Source organism: Tricharina praecox (genome assembly GCF_024521635.1).
Source record: "Tricharina praecox strain CBS 144465 chromosome Unknown BZA05scaffold_3, whole genome shotgun sequence".
NCBI lineage: Eukaryota > Fungi > Ascomycota > Pezizomycetes > Pezizales > Pyronemataceae > Tricharina > Tricharina praecox.
The window spans coordinates 499,540-516,483 of NW_026250405.1; the positions used below are offsets into that span (position 1 = coordinate 499,540).

At 53.3% G+C, this 16,944-nt stretch overlaps 7 protein-coding genes across 7 annotated transcripts; 2 read left to right on the top strand and 5 right to left on the bottom strand.

Moving 5' to 3' along the window:
- Positions 1 to 1,955: 1,955 nt before the first annotated feature.
- BZA05DRAFT_423966 (uncharacterized protein) lies at positions 1,956 to 3,836 on the bottom strand (the record flags this gene model as incomplete). Its single annotated transcript, XM_051485889.1, has 5 exons — positions 1,956 to 3,223; positions 3,278 to 3,346; positions 3,401 to 3,548; positions 3,670 to 3,714; positions 3,783 to 3,836. The coding sequence occupies 5 exons, from the start codon at positions 3,834 to 3,836 to the stop codon at positions 1,956 to 1,958; spliced, it is 1,584 nt and encodes a 527-aa protein (XP_051342888.1).
- Positions 3,837 to 4,584: 748 nt separating this feature from the next.
- Positions 4,585 to 5,806, top strand: BZA05DRAFT_386605 (Sin3 associated polypeptide p18-domain-containing protein). The gene has a single exon (XM_051482504.1). The coding sequence runs from the start codon at positions 4,940 to 4,942 to the stop codon at positions 5,627 to 5,629; it is 690 nt and encodes a 229-aa protein (XP_051342889.1). The 5' UTR covers positions 4,585 to 4,939; the 3' UTR covers positions 5,630 to 5,806.
- Positions 5,807 to 6,482, bottom strand: BZA05DRAFT_386608 (uncharacterized protein). The gene is made up of 4 exons (XM_051482505.1): positions 6,350 to 6,482; positions 6,262 to 6,300; positions 6,092 to 6,207; positions 5,807 to 5,998 (listed from the first exon to the last, which is right to left on the bottom strand). The coding sequence occupies exons 1-4, from the start codon at positions 6,369 to 6,371 to the stop codon at positions 5,945 to 5,947; spliced, it is 231 nt and encodes a 76-aa protein (XP_051342890.1). The 5' UTR covers positions 6,372 to 6,482; the 3' UTR covers positions 5,807 to 5,944.
- Positions 6,483 to 6,922: 440 nt separating this feature from the next.
- On the bottom strand, positions 6,923 to 8,228 carry BZA05DRAFT_161981 (uncharacterized protein). The gene is made up of 3 exons (XM_051479095.1): positions 7,954 to 8,228; positions 7,476 to 7,869; positions 6,923 to 7,413 (listed from the first exon to the last, which is right to left on the bottom strand). The coding sequence occupies exons 1-3, from the start codon at positions 8,072 to 8,074 to the stop codon at positions 6,966 to 6,968; spliced, it is 963 nt and encodes a 320-aa protein (XP_051342891.1). The 5' UTR covers positions 8,075 to 8,228; the 3' UTR covers positions 6,923 to 6,965.
- Positions 8,229 to 8,658: 430 nt separating this feature from the next.
- BZA05DRAFT_441560 (uncharacterized protein) lies at positions 8,659 to 11,245 on the bottom strand (the record flags this gene model as incomplete). The annotated part of the gene is made up of 3 exons (XM_051486672.1): positions 8,659 to 10,216; positions 10,307 to 10,794; positions 10,931 to 11,245. 3 exons carry the CDS (start codon positions 11,243 to 11,245, stop codon positions 8,659 to 8,661), a joined length of 2,361 nt encoding a protein of 786 aa, XP_051342892.1.
- Positions 11,246 to 12,026: 781 nt separating this feature from the next.
- Positions 12,027 to 12,407, bottom strand: BZA05DRAFT_332234 (ParB/Sulfiredoxin; the record flags this gene model as incomplete). The annotated part of the gene is made up of 1 exon (XM_051480639.1): positions 12,027 to 12,407. One exon carries the CDS (start codon positions 12,405 to 12,407, stop codon positions 12,027 to 12,029), a length of 381 nt encoding a protein of 126 aa, XP_051342893.1.
- A 2,588-nt stretch (positions 12,408 to 14,995) lies between these two features.
- On the top strand, positions 14,996 to 16,754 carry BZA05DRAFT_161968 (uncharacterized protein). The gene is made up of 2 exons (XM_051479094.1): positions 14,996 to 15,785; positions 15,985 to 16,754. The coding sequence occupies exons 1-2, from the start codon at positions 15,381 to 15,383 to the stop codon at positions 16,534 to 16,536; spliced, it is 957 nt and encodes a 318-aa protein (XP_051342894.1). The 5' UTR covers positions 14,996 to 15,380; the 3' UTR covers positions 16,537 to 16,754.
- Positions 16,755 to 16,944: the final 190 nt, after the last annotated feature.

Sequence of the window (16,944 nt, forward strand, 5' to 3'; positions counted from 1 at the left end):
GGCGGTCGAGACCAGCACTAACTACTCTACTTCGCCCCGCCGGACTCGCGTACCTTGGCGGAACGTGGCTGGCGGACCTAACACCATTACAAACACAAAACACCACGGCCACGACCCGGGAGATCCGGTGGAGGGCTGAGAAACATAGGTAGGTATTCCGCCACGTACGTAGGTGGTATGTAGAGAGCTTCGGATGCATGCATGGACGGAGCTTTGGCGGAGCGCGAGAGAGATCATGTGCGAGGTAGGCACTTAGGTAGGTATCTAGGCTTCGAATCGCGAACCTCGAACCTCGAAAGCCTCAAATGTCGCGGAGCGGAGCTTCGGTAGTCGGGCGGAGATACCTGTAGCTACTCCAGAGTAGATACTTGGGCAGCCGGAGATCCGGTCGAATCTCCGGCTCGTCCCCGAAGTTCAAGCTCTACTCGAATACCTACTACTTGAGTACTATACAGATCATGAGCTCGAACTTCGCGACGTCCGGAATGACGAATCTCCTCTCATCTCAACGAAACGAGTAGAGTAGTGGGCCGTGGCTGGTGTTCCCCGTCCATAGATAGGTCCTCTACCTAGTATTTGATGATCCCACGTGGGCTACACATCGTGGGCCGTGCGCAGCCTCACCCCTCCCCATCCCTCCCCATCCCTCCCCACCCCGCCCCTGTACGGTAGATCGAGACCGAGACCGCATCCCCCACCAAGGCCGCTGTGCTGCGCTGGAGGCGAAGGTTGAGGTCGAGGCCGAACGGTCATCTCACCGGGTTGGAGGGAGGGAGGCGGAGCTCGTGGCCTGGCCAAGATCACGAGGGGGGATCGCATCTTGCGCTGGCTGCGCAGCGCTCGGGCTCGTCCAGACCGTGCGCGAGTGAACGAGCGAGCTCGCGTATCTGGTTGATCTGGTTTATCGGCTGGTGTGTAGTTATGTACAGGTATCCAGATGTACCTATCATGTTGAATCTACCTAAGTAGGCGGCATCATTGAATCTAGATACACGTAGGGTAGTAGAGTAGACTGCTAGGTCTTGACGATTGGGCAGTGTCAATCATCACAAATCGTGAGATCCCATATATACGCTACGTTCACACATACGCACGGTACATACATACCACGGTACATACGGTACATACACACCGGAACTCCACCAACCAACCAACCAACCACTCACCCACGACCCACGGTACCTACCTCATATCCCAGCCCCACCAGCTCTGACCCGACGCCCCGCCCCACCTCACCCCGCTCACGCTTCACCCGAGACCTCACTCGTGCTCCCCACCTTTCCGCCGTCCCCACCCTTCCGCCATCCCCGTCCCCATCCCCATCACACAGATCTTCCGTTTCTTCCACAACCATTCCGATACCCGCCTCCAAGCGGTATGTATGCAAGCAGTAAGCAGTAAGTCCTTCCGACTCACCCTCCCTGCGTCCTTCGCTCCCCCTACCACCATCCTCCTACATACTAGCTACGGGATTCTTCACAAAGAGAGATGTGTAGAGTATGAAAGCTAACTCCCACTCCGCGCTGCAGGCGGTTAGTTGGTGGGAGTGTGGCCAGGAAAACTTCCACCCTTCCACCAGCCCTCAGGATGAATCAATTATCACGCCACTTGCGCAGATTGGTACCTTAAAAAAAACGTACATATCGAGTGAGACTTTATGTGCGTCATACGGTACCTAACATGCACTGCAGATGCCAGACCCTCCCCCTCTCCATCCCCTCCCCGACTCGACTCGCAACATAGATACACATGCATAAAAAAGCAAAGAAAATGATCTCCGCAACGCAAGCCTACTCCACTCCACTCCGTTAGAGGCAGGGCAGGGCAGGGCCACGGGTCGGGGTCGGGGTTGGGGGAAAACCTGTGCCACAGAAGAAAGAAAAACAGAAAGAAAAAAAAACCACAACCAAATAATCTCATAAAACGAATGTCTAAATATGCGTACACAAACGGGTTTACGTCAAAAACCCCCTCTTCGAGTTCCTTCCATACTCGCCACTCAGCACCTCGAGCTTGACGCCTACGAGGATCGCGGCCATCCCCTTGCCCGCGCCACTCTGCTGCACGCGCAACCGGAACTGCCCACGTTTCATTATCCACTCGTGGGAGTCCTCGATGCTAGCCTTGCGCTTTAAGCGCTTCTTGCTGTTGGCGGTGAGGGACGGGGGTATGGGCAGGTTCTGTTGCAGAGGTAGCGGTGGCGGTGGTGGCGGAGGTGGTGGTGGTTGCTGTTGCGGCTTGGCCGACGGTGGTCGACTGTGGGATGGCGAGGGCCACTGTATGCTGGGCGAGCTTCTCCCCGCGTCGCTGTCGGACTCCGTGGTGGTGGGTGGTGGCGGCGGATATTGGTGGTGGTCGAGCTCGACGACCGGGACGCCGTCGCGGTCCCACAGCTCCTCGCCGTCAAGATTGATGTAGCATTCCGGGCCGATGCGGATCTTGACTTTGTCATCGGACAGAGGAGTATTCCCCGGGCTGGCGGGGCCCGAGGATGCGCCGTTCATGCGGTCGTTGATCATTTTGAGCCCCATGGGGTACTCGTGCGAAACTGGGAGGCCGAGTTTATTGGTTACCACTTGCAGCAGCGCCGAGACGCGCTGGTTCGTCATCCCGGTGAACTCGGCGCGTGAATTGCGCCAGTCTATTCGTGTGGACTCCCCTATGATCTCGATGATTAGTTCGCGCGGTTGGTCGTCGACGAACGGGCGGGAGTAGTTGACCCATCCCGGGGTGTAGGTGGGCCCTCCGGTCCGCGGTTCGGAGCTGTCAGGGACGAAGGAGACGCCGCTGGGCCGGATGTCTTCGATGCGGATCAAAATTTCGGATTTGCCGCGAGATGGGTTGTAGGAGATTTCATGGGGAATCAGACGCTGCTCGAGGCCTTTGAAGTGGAAGTATTTGCAGTCGCGGAGGAGCTGCTGGCGGTGCTCTTCTGACCGGATTTGTACTGGATACCCACGAAGGAGGTGGAGGAGCTCGGCAAAGACTTCCGCTGAACGGTTGGGAACTTCGGGAGGCAGGATCGACGGTGGTCGTAGCAGGCCTTCGCGACTCAGCCCAGGGAAGATCTCGGAGGGATTGGAGAAGAAGACGGCGAAGCCTAGAGTGAAGAAGTTGGGTGAGTTCCCGGGGGCTTGGAATAGGTCACGATTGATCTGGAAGTGTTGCGAGCCGATGGAGATGAAGATTTCGGATTCGAACAGTTGCGAGATTAATTTTGGCACTACGGAGAGTCAGTGATATCTCGTGCAGACGTGTGCATGGTGGGACCACGAACGACTGTAGAATTGAGCGTCCGCAAAGAGCCGTACGAAATGCGGGCCGTCTCTCGGAGAAATGTGATAACCTGTAACGCCATAAGCATGTGCTTTTCCAATCCCAGCTCAGTTCCAGTTGCGACCTTGTAGATGTCTTGCGATATCGCCGAACGTTTCCGGATCGCGGTCGATATATAGCGTGCGGATTTGCTGCCCATCCTCCATCGTCGCTAACTGCCGCTCAAAGAACTGCGAGAAATATGAGGGAGCTCTAGAATTCTCAGTTCCTGCCTTTGAACACGATGCGCGGCTCACGACTGACCATCTGACGATATCGAAGCTCCACTATTCGCACCGCGTCAGCCCAGCTGCCCGGCGCAATTGAAAAAATGCAGCACTCCAGATTCCACACATACCTGAGACGGAATAACTGATTCCCTATCTGTATGGGATACACCTTTTGCGCGCAGCGCAGTTAGCTCACCAGCTCTTCCATCCACCTCCAAAATTCTGCCGGAGGCCTACCTTCTCGTGCGGCAAGATCCGCGGAATGTCCGGGAACCACGAGTTCCCCGTCATCCTGGAATCGGTACCACCAGCATCCTTCGCGCTGCTACCGCTCATCCTGCGCCGCTTCCGGCTATCGCTTTCAGGTAGACGAGATATCGTGGGCGTCGGTGTCGGTGTCGGGGGGAGTTTAAACGCCGGTTCGGATGTCGGTGTTAACCACGGTGCGAACAGAGTATCGAGGAGCTCGTCGTCGGTGATGGAGGAGGGCGTGGGAGAGTGTTGTCGTTTGTGCTGGTTGCTGCTGGTGTTGTGATTGGGGTCGGGATTAGAAGTAGCATTGGGATCCATCTTCGGGGAGGCTCCGAGGCGCGTGGATGTCACGAGCTATAGTAGACTAGCGTCCTGATCGGGACAGGGACTTGGGCTGAACTGAGCCTGAGTTGAGTCTGATGATTTCCAGCTGAAGATGTCAATAGAGGCTGGGGATTCAGGTCCCGAGACAGAGATTCCTTCTTATCCACGACGATACTGATGCCCTCTTCCTTCATGGGTGGTCTTGTCGATTTATATGAGTAAGATTTCGGTTCTGCTGACTTGGGTTCCGGTAAAGAAGTAGGAGGTATCTAGATCGAATAATATTAATCAAGAATGCGAACCGGGCAGATATGTTTAGAACAACTTTGGATTGGACGATGATAGGAGCCTGAACCAGCATGTTGTGATTTCCTTACTCATGCTCACGAGGGAGTGGTTGAGGCGGGGGCTGTTTTGGTTGACAAGCGTGGCGATGGTCATAGAGTGAGCAGTCTACTTTCACATTCGTTCCTGTCTTCTGCTAACTGGACGCTTCAGGAACCGGAGCTGTACAAACGAATGTAAAGCCAAAACACGGAGTGCGATTCGATGGATTGAACCAAACCCTTTGCCCTAAGATTTCCAAGGAAAGCCTCCGTGAAAGCACTAGTGCACCCCTTCGGTGTGTCTCACTTGAGCCGCGCGACACACGAAAGAGACACCGAGAGACAAGCAGCCTTGCGTCTTCCCAACTCTACTCGCGACAACAAACCCCCAACACGAAAACACGACACGACAATCCCACCACCAGCGTCGCTCCTCCACCTCTCCCCATCCCACCCCGCGTCGTGCCTTCCAAAAAACAAAGCACAACCACGATGTCATCACCGCACCCGCACGCACCGCCGACCAAAGTCGACCGCGCGCGCACCACCCCCTTCCTACTGCACCTCTACTACCGTCAAGGCGGCTTCCACCGCCTGGACGACTTCCGCAGCACCAGCCAACCACGGGACTTCATCCAAATCTACACATGGCGAGACTGCACGCTACAAGAGCTCTCGATCCTCCTTTCCGACGCCCTCCCCGCCGTGTGCCCACCGCGCTCGCGCTGCGGCTTCCGCCTCATCTTTGCCGACACGCGCCACGGCGGCACGCGGTACACGAGTAAGGACCTGGGCGCCGTGGGTGGCAGTGGAGGCGACGAGGGCGCCGCGAAAAAGACGTTGAGCGAAGTGCAGTTTGTTGTCGGCGACTGGATCGACGTCGCGGTTTATCCGGAAGGCCATGGGGGCGTTAGCGCGAGGGGTGGGTTTGCGGGCGGTAGGGGCGGTGTTCTGGGTCCGGGCAGGGAGAATGGGTTCGGAGGGTTTAAGGTTAGGGGAGCGGCGAGGGGTGGGTTTGAGGGACGCGTGGGCGCTGGTGGTGTGCCGAGTGGGGAGTGGAGACGTGGGGAGAAGGTGGAGGATTCGTTTGGAGGCACTGCAGCCCCACCGATGGGGATGGGACGTGGCTCCGGAGGGGGGCGGAGAGGCGGCGGCGGTGGAGGGAGGAGATATCACGATTAGTAGACGCGTGCTTGTGGGGTCATCTACTTCTTAATCGCTACTTGTACTGTGTTTGGAATGGCAGTGGATGTTCATTCGATGAGCGTGTTTCAGTTCGGCTTAGTTTCCAGTATCATCCTCCGTGTTTCCGTTATTTATTCGTTTGTTGCTTCAGAGCGGGGCCATATCAGTGTAGAATATTTCAGTTGGATGATCAATTTACAGCGCGCGCTTGCAATTGCACCCAATTCATGACAGCAGCTGTATGTACCGTATGCACCGTATGTTGCCTTCAGCGCACCCCCCACCTCCACCAATCTACCCTTATCGCGCGCTCTAGAACTCCCTGATGGGATCACCCCTCTTCTTTCCGCGGAACTCCCATTTGCCCTATGCCCCCACATCATTAGCCACCGCCCTCATCCACATCCACAATTCATCCCCCTCTCCTATCCCCACCCGCTCTCGTCATGGAGCACATACATCAGTAGCAAACGCTAAGTACCCAAGGACAGTGGGTATAACGGCGACATATAGGAATGTAAACTTGGCGGTACGGGGAGTCCAGCGGAAGTAGCGGTAGCGGTTCGTATTCAGAGCTTCCCAGCATCAGTCGTCATCCCATTGAGCCGGGGGAGGGAGGGGGGAAGTACTGGCATAGCGGACGAAGGCGGGGTCTTCGTGGAGAGTTGCTGTGACGGTGTTAGCGGAAGGCAGTCGGAGCGGGTGGCGGAGGGATACGTTTTCCGTGGTCGCCGGCCATTTTGGTGGTGGTTCTGAGTTCGGAGGTGGTGGATGCAATGACGAGTGGTCGGTTCGGCCGGGCGCGGGTTGGTTGACGACGCTGGAAAGCGGGTCGGTGGGTTACCCGGACGTAGCCGGAAACGAGTGATAATCGGGAGGGCAGACGACGATTCATGGTCCGAATTCATGCAGACGAACTTGAAGCAAAGAGGAGAAAGGGGTGGGGGTGGCCAATTGTAAACCAATACGTATCATCCCCTCATCAACAATCCCACCATGACCTCCACCCTTCGTCGACAGTCTCACCTAGGTAGAAGAATACCATAACCTCCACCCTTCGTCGACCGTCTCATCTAGAAGAATACAAACAACCGTCTCCTCAATGTGGTAAAAATAGAGCAATCGAGCTCAAATAAAACAAACGGCCTATCGAAAGCACAAAACAAACACAAAAAGGGCATATTAAGGAATTTTAACCGAGTTGCCCCGCAATTCCACGCACATCCGTAGCATCATCAAGGGCACGGAAAACATAATGGGCACTGGTGGATCCGATCCTGCATGCCCTCCATCAGTTACAGTCAAATCGAGAAGAGTGGGAAGAAACACACCTTCAAATAATAAAGTACACGATAGCGCCCAACACACAAAGGATCTGAATACCGATCCACCAAATAAGAGTAAAGACCCCGGAGACTCCACTTGGTGCGAAATTCTTGAGCTTGCGGTTCTTCCTCTGTTTTCCCGGCCGAGGAATTCGTACTTTAGTAGGTATAATCGGAGCGCGGTTGGCATCAGACTGAGTCGGGCTTACCCCTTTGACGCCACCAAGTGAATCGTCGTCGTCGTCACCCGGCAAACTCGAGTAACGGTAGAGAGGTCCTTGGATACCGTAGTTGGGGTCACATCGGCGTACTGGGAGGATCACTTGCTCGGCCACGTTGACATCATAATTCTTGAGGCAGTCGTAGCACGTTTGGACCACTTCCTGATTTTCCGGCTTGCAGACGCATTTCTTAGTGAAGTCCTCCTTGACCTTCTTCCGCTTCCCAGCAGCGGAACTAGAACACATTAAATGAGCACCGGAATATAAAAAAGCATCAAAGGGAAGGAGGTATCATACCCCTCGGTAGCAACAGGCGTAGGAGCATCAGTAGCCGTAGCATCAGGGTTGGCCAAAGGATCTCCACCTGTAGGAGCCATCGCACCCTCAGTAGGAACCATCGTAGCTTCAACAGCAGCGGCCGAGCTCGCAGCATCCTCCTGGCCACAAGAAGCCATCAATGCAGTAACGTTCTGGCATGAATTAGGACAAGCCGGGAGCTCAAGACTCTTCGTGCAGCCATCCATCCCACGAAGAAGGGAATCCCGTGAACCTTCTTCGATGTCACCCCGGAAAAGGCAGTCAATGCAGGCAGGAGCATTCTCGCGGAAGGTATCGGGTTCGCAGAGGCAGGACGAGTTGAAGCCGAGGGGACCAAAGGAGAGCACGGGGTTTTTGTTGAGTTTACACATATCTACAGATATTTGAAGTCAGCTTTAGCTTGGATTGTACGATGTGGAAGAACAGTGTGTGTGTGGTGGAGGGAGGTATGACTGACCGGCCTCCTTGTAGACAACCTCACAGGACGGTGCACAAGCCCCTCCCAGTCGATAGTATTCTCCAAGAGTAAAAGGCAGAGCAGCCATAAGTAGGAGAACCTGAAGAATGGACGAAAACATGATGGTTGAACGACTTATGCGTATGATTGTCGATTGGTTTGAAGGTTAAGGGCAACGGACCAAAGTCGGTGATAGAGATGAAATACGGGAGCACTGGGGATGGAAGTAGAAAGGAACGAGAGCGAGAAGAAAGAAGAATGAGAAGATTTCAGTAGAGGAGAGGAGGAGAGGATGCGAGGGAGAAGGAAGAGGAAGTGAAGGTAGTAGCTCGTTTTAAGAGCTAGATCATGCAGACACTCGGACTTTCCAAACTCGTACAGAAATGCATACAGCTCCAACGCCGCCATCTGGACTGGCCCGCAGCTTCACATGTATCTCACAAAAAAAATAAACCCACACGGCAGTGGTAAAGTACTGAAGAAACAAATCTCATCATGGGTAATGGGAAGAAACTCAGTTGCAGAGCGAGCACTAGACATTGCAGAAGAAAGACATTGTAAAAGAAAGGCACCCGAGATCTCCTAACACCAACCATTCAGTAGCAAATTCCCTAAAATCAACCATTCAGCAAACACAAACCGCCCAATCTTACCACCATGGCATGCAAGAACCAGTCGAACAGGCTTCCCGATGAAAGACAGAGTCTACGGCTTGGGAGGAATGTAATCCTGTAGTAGCCTCCACATCTTCGAGTCCTCAAGCCATTTATGGCTCGTTTTGTCCACTTTAGGTTGTCCTGGCATAGTCCCACAGAATTTTGGACGCGTCCATTGTGTAATGTACATGAGGGCCATATTCTCATCCCATTCCCACTTCCAATCAACGTCATCTTGGATGTACCAGGGCCCAATTCCGATCCAACGAGTGGCCTCGGACTGTCGAGGTTTGCCGATTGCTTGCTTGCCAGAAATTATCTCCCTCGCCCAAGCACGGGCGACTATGTAGGCCATGGACGATGCGTTGCAATAGTACGGAGTGTGCAGAAATGAGTCGAGCTTGGACACTTGCCCGTCCTTAGGAACCCACGGAATCCAATGATTGCCGCAAGTGTCCTGGGGGTTGAAAAGATGCAGGCACTTCAACGAGGGGAAGCAAGCGACGAACATCTCAATACGTTCCCATGGCCCCATCAGCCAAAGCCCTAGCTCCTTGATGTTGGAGCTCCTGAATTTCCATTGTGCAAGTGAGCTCATAGTCTTCAGGCCGCCTTCACGAGACGGCGTTGGTATAAGTTCATCGATGACGAGAACTTCTAGAGTCCTGAGATGGTTTTTCACCAAGACTTCCATCATGCGGTTCATCGGATTTCGTTGCACAGGCTGTCTCTGCGATTCCTCAAACGCAAAAATTCGCTGTTTAATGGTTCCACAAGCCGCAGCCCGGATCCGGTTGTTTGAGCCTGGGTTCAGGATGTACAACTCCCGCAGTCCAGTGGTAGCCGCGATGATGGGGAAGGCATTGATCAGAAAGGTTTTCAAGAACAAAACCCGCAGATTCGGAAGCTGCTTCTGACCGAGTTTCCTCAGAAGCGAGGAGCTCTTCCCGAGGATGTGTCCACTGTGTATAAACATCTGCACCAACATCTCTGGCCTCAAGATGTAGTTGTCGATGGTTCTGAACTGCCAGGAAGTCCTGATGAAATCAATGTTCACATTGATCGTCAATGCCGGCGGGATATTGTATTCAATCCTTTCCCTCCTCCTCTGTGCGAGTCCGAAGCACCTGGCCCATAGATCCTCAATCCAATCCCATAAGTCCTTTTCCTCGTCGATTAGGTATTTTTCGATCAGCCAGTACCACCAGAGCTCCAGGCCGAGACTGAAGTTCCGCAGGGTTCCGGATTCAATACAGTCTGCGATGACCACCGCAATCTCGGGAAACCGGAGGTCGCTAGTTCTTCCACATCCGACACCACGCAGGTCGAGGGACACCAAGTTCTTGAAGCCGACAAGCCCATCTACTGCTGGAACGTAGTTTGTGAGCCTAGGCAGCGCGGGACTCATTCGTTCGTAGAGCAAAGGGTCGGAGTGCTCGAAATCGACCGTCAAAGTCTGCAGTCGTGGCATCTTCTTGAGCTCCTTCCAGACATCTGCGGTGAGGAAAGCTCTATTATGTGGGTTGATCCAGCCTCGGTCGAGAATATCGTCCAACCTCAAGACGGGCGGGATCACCTTGGTGGTAGGTCGTGGAAGTGGGCACCAGCTATTCGGTCGGTCAGTAGCAGAAACTAGGGAATATTGGATGATATCCCAATATCGGAGGAGACCTGAAAGAACTGGAAGCAGAACTTACGAGAAACTTCGAAGATTGCACATTGACGTAAGAAGGCGCGCCAAATATGGGTCGATCGAAATTTTACCACGACCGGAAACTCTATCAATAGCTATGGTGATGATCCCACCAATCTGAAGGAAGCATCTCCGGAGGTCATACTGAACCAAATTCGGACTTAGATAAGGCCGTGGCTCTGGTAGCGGTGGAGACGTCATTGACAATTTCGCATTCCAAAGTGGAATGTCGAGATGCCAGATGTACTGCACAAGTTGGTCTTTACTCGGAAATTTTGATGGAATCTGTGTGCCAGTGGTGAATAGGGAAGGTTTTAGTAGTAAGTTGAACGGAATCATGTCCCCGTCAAACTCATTGGGGAATATGCAGGCCAGATCTCCGGTATAGAATGGTGAGCGGATACGGAGCGTCCTGTAGAGCCGTCCGATGCACATAGTGTAGAAGAATTTGCTGGTGCGGCAAAGGGAGAGCAAGTCTTGAGGTGAATCGATCTGCGATTGATTAGTCTCATGAGTTGTGGTGATGAGGGTAGAAAGGAGAAGGGGGAGAAGGAGGGAGTGGAGGGGGTGGAGGGAGTGGTGGTGATGGTGGTGGTGGCGATAGTGGTTGGGTTCTTTTTGAACATACGAAATCAAGGATATCCATCCAGGTCTCCGTTCCGAGCGTTTCAAGGGCGCCTGAGAGGTCAGACATCTTTGGCGTTCCGGTCGCAGAAAGGGTGAGGTTGTCGAATGCGTGGATGAACTCTCTATCGACGATCTGTTTCTGCCGCTGACTCCAAATGTACTCGGCGCTGTGCAAAGAGAAAGGTGAGCGTTTCGGAGGAGGGAAGTTGGTTGAGCTCACTTTGCCCCAAGTCCTCTCTGGTTCCGCTAGCCTTCTCGGGCTTTGGGGGGCAGGAGCCCTCACGAGTGACCAGTCGTGCGGGGTCGAACGCGCCATCGTGGTCTGGAAGTTACGGGCTCAGCCCTGTATTGGCGATCACCACTCAAACTTCGATGTACCCGTCTCCTTTCACGACCTGCACGCAAGGGACCTCCAAGTCTCCTTCAGGCACCTGTGACCGCTCTCACCTACTTAGTGCCGGGGGTTATCTACGTGAACATGTGCATGTTGATGGGGGTAACTTACGTGCGGGGTAGCTTCCGCAAGCTGTTTACGTGAGGTTGATGTTGCAGGCTGGCGTTGCAGACGCATGTGGCACAAGCAGGTAGGCGGTACTCTATATACCGGTGTTAGCGTAGGCGAATCTGGCGAGAGCTGGTGCTGTGGCGCAGGGTGGTCCGTGTATACAGGATTGTCAGTCTGCGCTTTGCTTGACGCCTTGGTGCGGGAGGTTTTTGAGACTTTTATAACAGCCTGTGGATAGGTAAATTAGAAATGAACACACATCGCTGCGTGCGGTGTCAGTGTCACGGTCAAAGGGCTGTAGCTAAGGCGTGGAGTTGTGTGGCGGTGTTAAGCGGTGAACTCACAAAGCTGCAGAAGTGTTATGGTAGACTGCCCTTCAATAGAGTAGAGTACTAGTAGTTATCCATTGTGTTCTGGCATTAGGCGGAAGTAAGGAGGCGATTCTCTGAGGAGAACGGTAAAGTAGAGTCACTTTGAAATTTGAGTCATATGGTATGTGACTCCAGATGTAGATAAGGCCGAAGCCGCACTGCCGCACTGCCGCCCCCGCGCAGGTCAGGTATCATCATCTAGGTACTTGGAATACACGTAATTATTCATCCCCAACAATGGCATCGACTGAGCCTCCCAAGTACACCTTCAGCATTGGCCTCGTAACCTTCAAAACCTTACAACCGACACTCTCCACCTGTGCCTTCTCATACGCCTGCAGACGATGGCACCCGCCAAACGCGAAATAAAAGTCCTTCCCCGACGGCGCGCGATAGTGCAACACATCCACCGGCGGCAGCTCTCCGGGCGTTATCGCCTCGGGCGCAGGGCTCGGGATATAGTCCGGCGTTTCGTTCCTTAACGTCTGAACCATCGAATCGATTTTCTTGCTATCCAGCACCGGCGGGATCGGTCGGAGGAGCGACGAGAGTGGGAGGGATTGCGTCTTGAGCGCTCGTGACTGAAGCGATCCTCCCAACATGATGGCGTGTTTCGGACGTTCGTACGTTTGCTGCTAGGTATTCGCAAGAGCTGAAGATCAAGGCTTGTAATCAGAGCTGCTGACCGTTGTCCGTAGAGCGTGGTGGTGGTGGTGATGGATGCGTTGGCTTGAGGAATGAGTCCCGTCACAGCTTAAGAAGAGCAACGTCAACCTCAAGTCGCGAGTCCTGCATCTTGGTGAGCGACGATGTTCTAGATCGTGCGGCCATGGTCGGGATGACGTACCTAGATCACGACTAGCCACTCTAGTGGCTAAGCGAGACCTCACTTCATGCTTCATGATCGTTCATACCACGAAGCCGAGCCAGCCAGTCTTGACTGGAATGAACAAAGGCCGCTCTTTGAACATCTAATTCTTCTATTAAACTCCAGAATCCGGAGGGATCTCTGAAGCAAAAGTGCTCCAAGATGGATGAGGCCCATTATACATGTAGAGACAAGGTTGATCCTACAAGTGCGCAGATTTCTAGGGGGTGGCATGCGTAGATTCATGCTAGTCGCATTCAGAAACCGGCGAAGATAGGCAGATCAGCTGAGGACCGGGATCCAACCTCCCATCTTAAGCTGAACATAAAGTCGTCCGATTTCCTAGGCCCAGACAACATCAGAACAGTCCTACAGAATCCGTGAGCTTGAGGAATCTTCAGGACTTACTAATCGGTGATCGCCGGTCGCGAGGGCCTTGAGGAAAGGTTGTTTCTGATACTGCCCATGGCGTTTCCCAGGAAAAGGGACAGATGCGGTCTCACGATTCCCGATTGTTATATAGTGAGCCAGTCGCAATATCATACCCTAGGATAAGACAGGCCGCCCATGTCGTGCAGGAAGCCGCAGCACGCGCAGCATCTCCAAGACTCCAACACGGTCACGGGGAACGCTGTGGGATAGTTATGATGTGGTAGGTGGACCATCTGCCATGCAGCGCTTTACTGGCAATACCTACTCGCCTGCCCTTCGGCTCCACCAACCTGTCGATTGCGAACCTTTGGCAGACAATAGCTCCCGGAGCCAGTGCGATGGCTGCGTTCGACGGGTAGAGTCCCTTGTGCTCTACATACGGTAGGTACCTGTGTTCTGCGATACTCTGCGGATCTGCCCAACAAAAGTGCCTATAGGATTTCCCCAACTCCTGGAGCTACTACCGACCAGCCACACACGAGATGAATTGGTTATTGCAGTGATATCATAACTTTCGGCCGCATGCCTTCGGTAAGCAGCCGTACGCCCTCCATGCTCACTGATCCAAAACCGATTACTCCGGCAACAAAGCAGGTGTCCATGAGGTAGGTAGCTCGTGTGCGGCATGATCGCAGGGCTGCAATGATTAGTTACCGTGCAAAGGGTTTGCACCTACAAGAAGAAAGAGCTTCAATATGATAGATACCTCCGTTCGGAAAAGATCCACCATCGAGCTCAGGGGAAGACAGACAAAAAACCCCTCGTGGAAGGCGCCATGCATCGAATCTGTGCAGAGCCAAAGTGCATCGAATCTGTGATTTATTATTAGGAACGATACGTACCTAATACCTATGCCGAGCGCAGCTCATCTGTACCTCCTCTCCGTGCCGCTCCGCTGACTTGGATCTGATCTGTCACACGCCATCTCCCTGGTGACGCAGCGATTTCTGGATGCTGGCCTGCAAGAGCTTCTGCCGAGCTTCAGCTCTTGGGAGAAACATGGCATCTGCGGAGGTATATTGGCAAAGCGTGGATCAGAAAGAATGCACTTTTCTAAAACCTCCGTACAACACATGTGTATTAGAGTGCATCTGGAAATAATAGGTACGAGTAATACTTATTTCACCCACGTAAGCTGGGTCAGATGTCTGTCCGTCGGCTGGCTTCCGAGCTTTAAATAATCTGAATATCACGCTGGTAAGCTCATAATCTCTTCCAGGAGACAGTTGCTCGGTGCAGCTACATACCATCTCGGTGAGGCATCCGGGACACTGCGGCGGAAAGGGGATGCTCGATTCCTTCCCAGTGCGTACCGATCGCCAACTCGTATTTGCAATTCTCCGACAGTGACTAGTATGTCCGATGATCAACGGATATAGGCTCGGCGTCGGAAAGGGAGAGCGGCTTCTTCGCATAAGAAGTATATGTAGTTGAGTTATCATCTAGTTAGTGTCCTATGCTAGGTAGGAGCAATATAAATTGCCGAGCCCACAGTAGCCGCAGAGCATGGACAGGGCACTGGAAACTCAACTCTCTCGTCGCTAGCAAGATAAGTCCTCATATGTACTCGTCCCAAGCTTTGCTGATGAGTCGAGTGCGTAGAGGGTGAGCTTGGTAGCGGGAATTACCAGCAGTCTTTATTTTGAGACCAGGCCCACAGCCCCGGAGCCGCTCTGTAGGCAGATACCATTCCTGCGCGGTTGCGTTTCTTTGCGTCTGAACTAGCAGCAATGGATCGATACTCGGGTTCGGAGAGCAGTCGACAGCAAGTCGACTGCTGCAAAGGAGGGCAGTACAGGAGGTATGTAAGTACTTGAGCTGAAAACGGTGAACTTGTGGTGGCTGCAGCCCCCCGCAATTCCAGACTTCAATCAACATTTCATGGAATGATGATCATCCCGGGCGCCACCGGCAGGCGGTGAGGGTTGGGGTGAGAGAGCGAGAGCGAGAGACGGAGGAGAATATTAGGTCGGCAAGAAACAGATAGAAGAGAGGTTGTCCCTTGCTGCCGTTCAATTGCACTGCTTTGTCGGGAGGCTTCTTTTGATAAAGCTTGGACTGCCCGCCTCTGTTCAATTCGCCCACAACCACCAACCACCATCACCCGCCATTGACCTCGTCTCGTATTCCCCACCCCCCACCTTCACCTTCGTCGCCGCCTCTCTCAGCTAAAACCTTCAACGAAACTCCATCATCTCTCCTCGACCGGTCGGCCCTAGGTATAGAATCCCTGCGGTCATTCATCTCGAGTTCGATTACAACACCGCTGTCAAAAATGTCAAAGCTACTCGACCCCAACGCCGGTATCAACAGCCATCCGCATCCAGGCTCGAAGTACGGTCCGGCGATTACCATTCCGCCCTCACCGGCGCCTACCACACGTTCGTTTGAAGTCGGCGACGACGACGATTTGATTAAGCCTCTGCAACCTCAGTCGCCAACTCTGAAGCCTACCCAGAATCCGACGCCAGCTCAGAAGCCAAAACAGAACATCGACCTCATCATGCGAGACATCGAACACGACGTAGCGGGATGCACATCTCCCAAGAACGGAAAGGGAAGCGCCTCGGGGAAGCCCAATAAGGGAGTCCAGTATTACGACGAGGTCTTCGGAGTGCGACAGTCGCCGAAGATACCGCAGACAGCCGGTATTTGTGTTGAGTTCAAGACGAATATGGTGGTGAGTTGATACCCAGTTTTCCTCCTACCCAATTCAGCGGGGGATTCACAGGGTTGCCGCTGCTGGGTTGCGTTCCGAAGCTTGTCACTTGCTTGTGTCGAAGCTGGGATTCGGTCAACCCCGCGATAGTATATCGGAATGTCGTGTGACACCTCGGGCCATGAAAAAGAAAGCTAACCGTTGCTGGAAACCTGTTTAGCTTGAGGACGAGTTTCAATTCGCCATGATTCTTGGGGCTATGATCGCGACTCGATACAACCGCGAGCCGGAGCATATCTGTGTGGTGGTGGATCACAACGCTTGCATGATGGTCGGCGGAACCTTTGACGCTGCGTATCTCATGACAATCACCTCAGTCACCATGATATCACCTGCAGTCAACAGACGGAACGCTGCCGTGTTCGCAGATTGGATCGAGTCAAATTCCACTATTCCGGCATGCCGTGGGTACATTCGGTTTGTGGATCCCCAGTTTTCCAACTTTGCTGTTGGGGGGAAAACGGTCCTGGGTACTATGGAGACGGAGGAGATCAAGAGGACCGGGTACGCGGAGAAGGCGAACATGATCCGACAAAAGAGCATCAAGAGGCAGCTGTCGAGAAAGGAACAGAAAGCGGAAAAGCTGGCGACCGCCGAACTGAAAGTGGACAGCGATGGACGGCCAACTAGCCCGTACAATCGGATGCAGAAGAAGAGCATGAGCATGCTCAACATGTTTCTGCGAGGTCAACAGCAGCGTGGCACGACATAGTCAGACCATCCGCTCAGGCTGTGAGATTTATCTGACAGTGTCTATTGGTCAACTTTTGGGGACGTATGAGTTGGTTGTATCACCAATTGAGTTTACAATAACTGCCCACGAGTGATCTGTCAATCTATGGAATAGGACTATTACTATTCCAGATTCTGTACTGCCCTTCATTTGTTGCTTTCCATTTCATTTTTCCGATGGTTTTTTGAGAGGTTTTGGAACGGAGTTGTATCTTGTTTGTGTTTTTTTGTTCTTTGCTGGAATGCTTATCCGTTTTGGTTTTGGTTTTCCGTTTTCCATGTAATGGGTGCTGGTGCGTGAAGGGTTCATTTTCTTATACGAGGGGCATCGGAGTACATTTTGGAGGCTGTTACTTGGTGATTGTCAGTTCGGCGCTCGGTGGGAGCC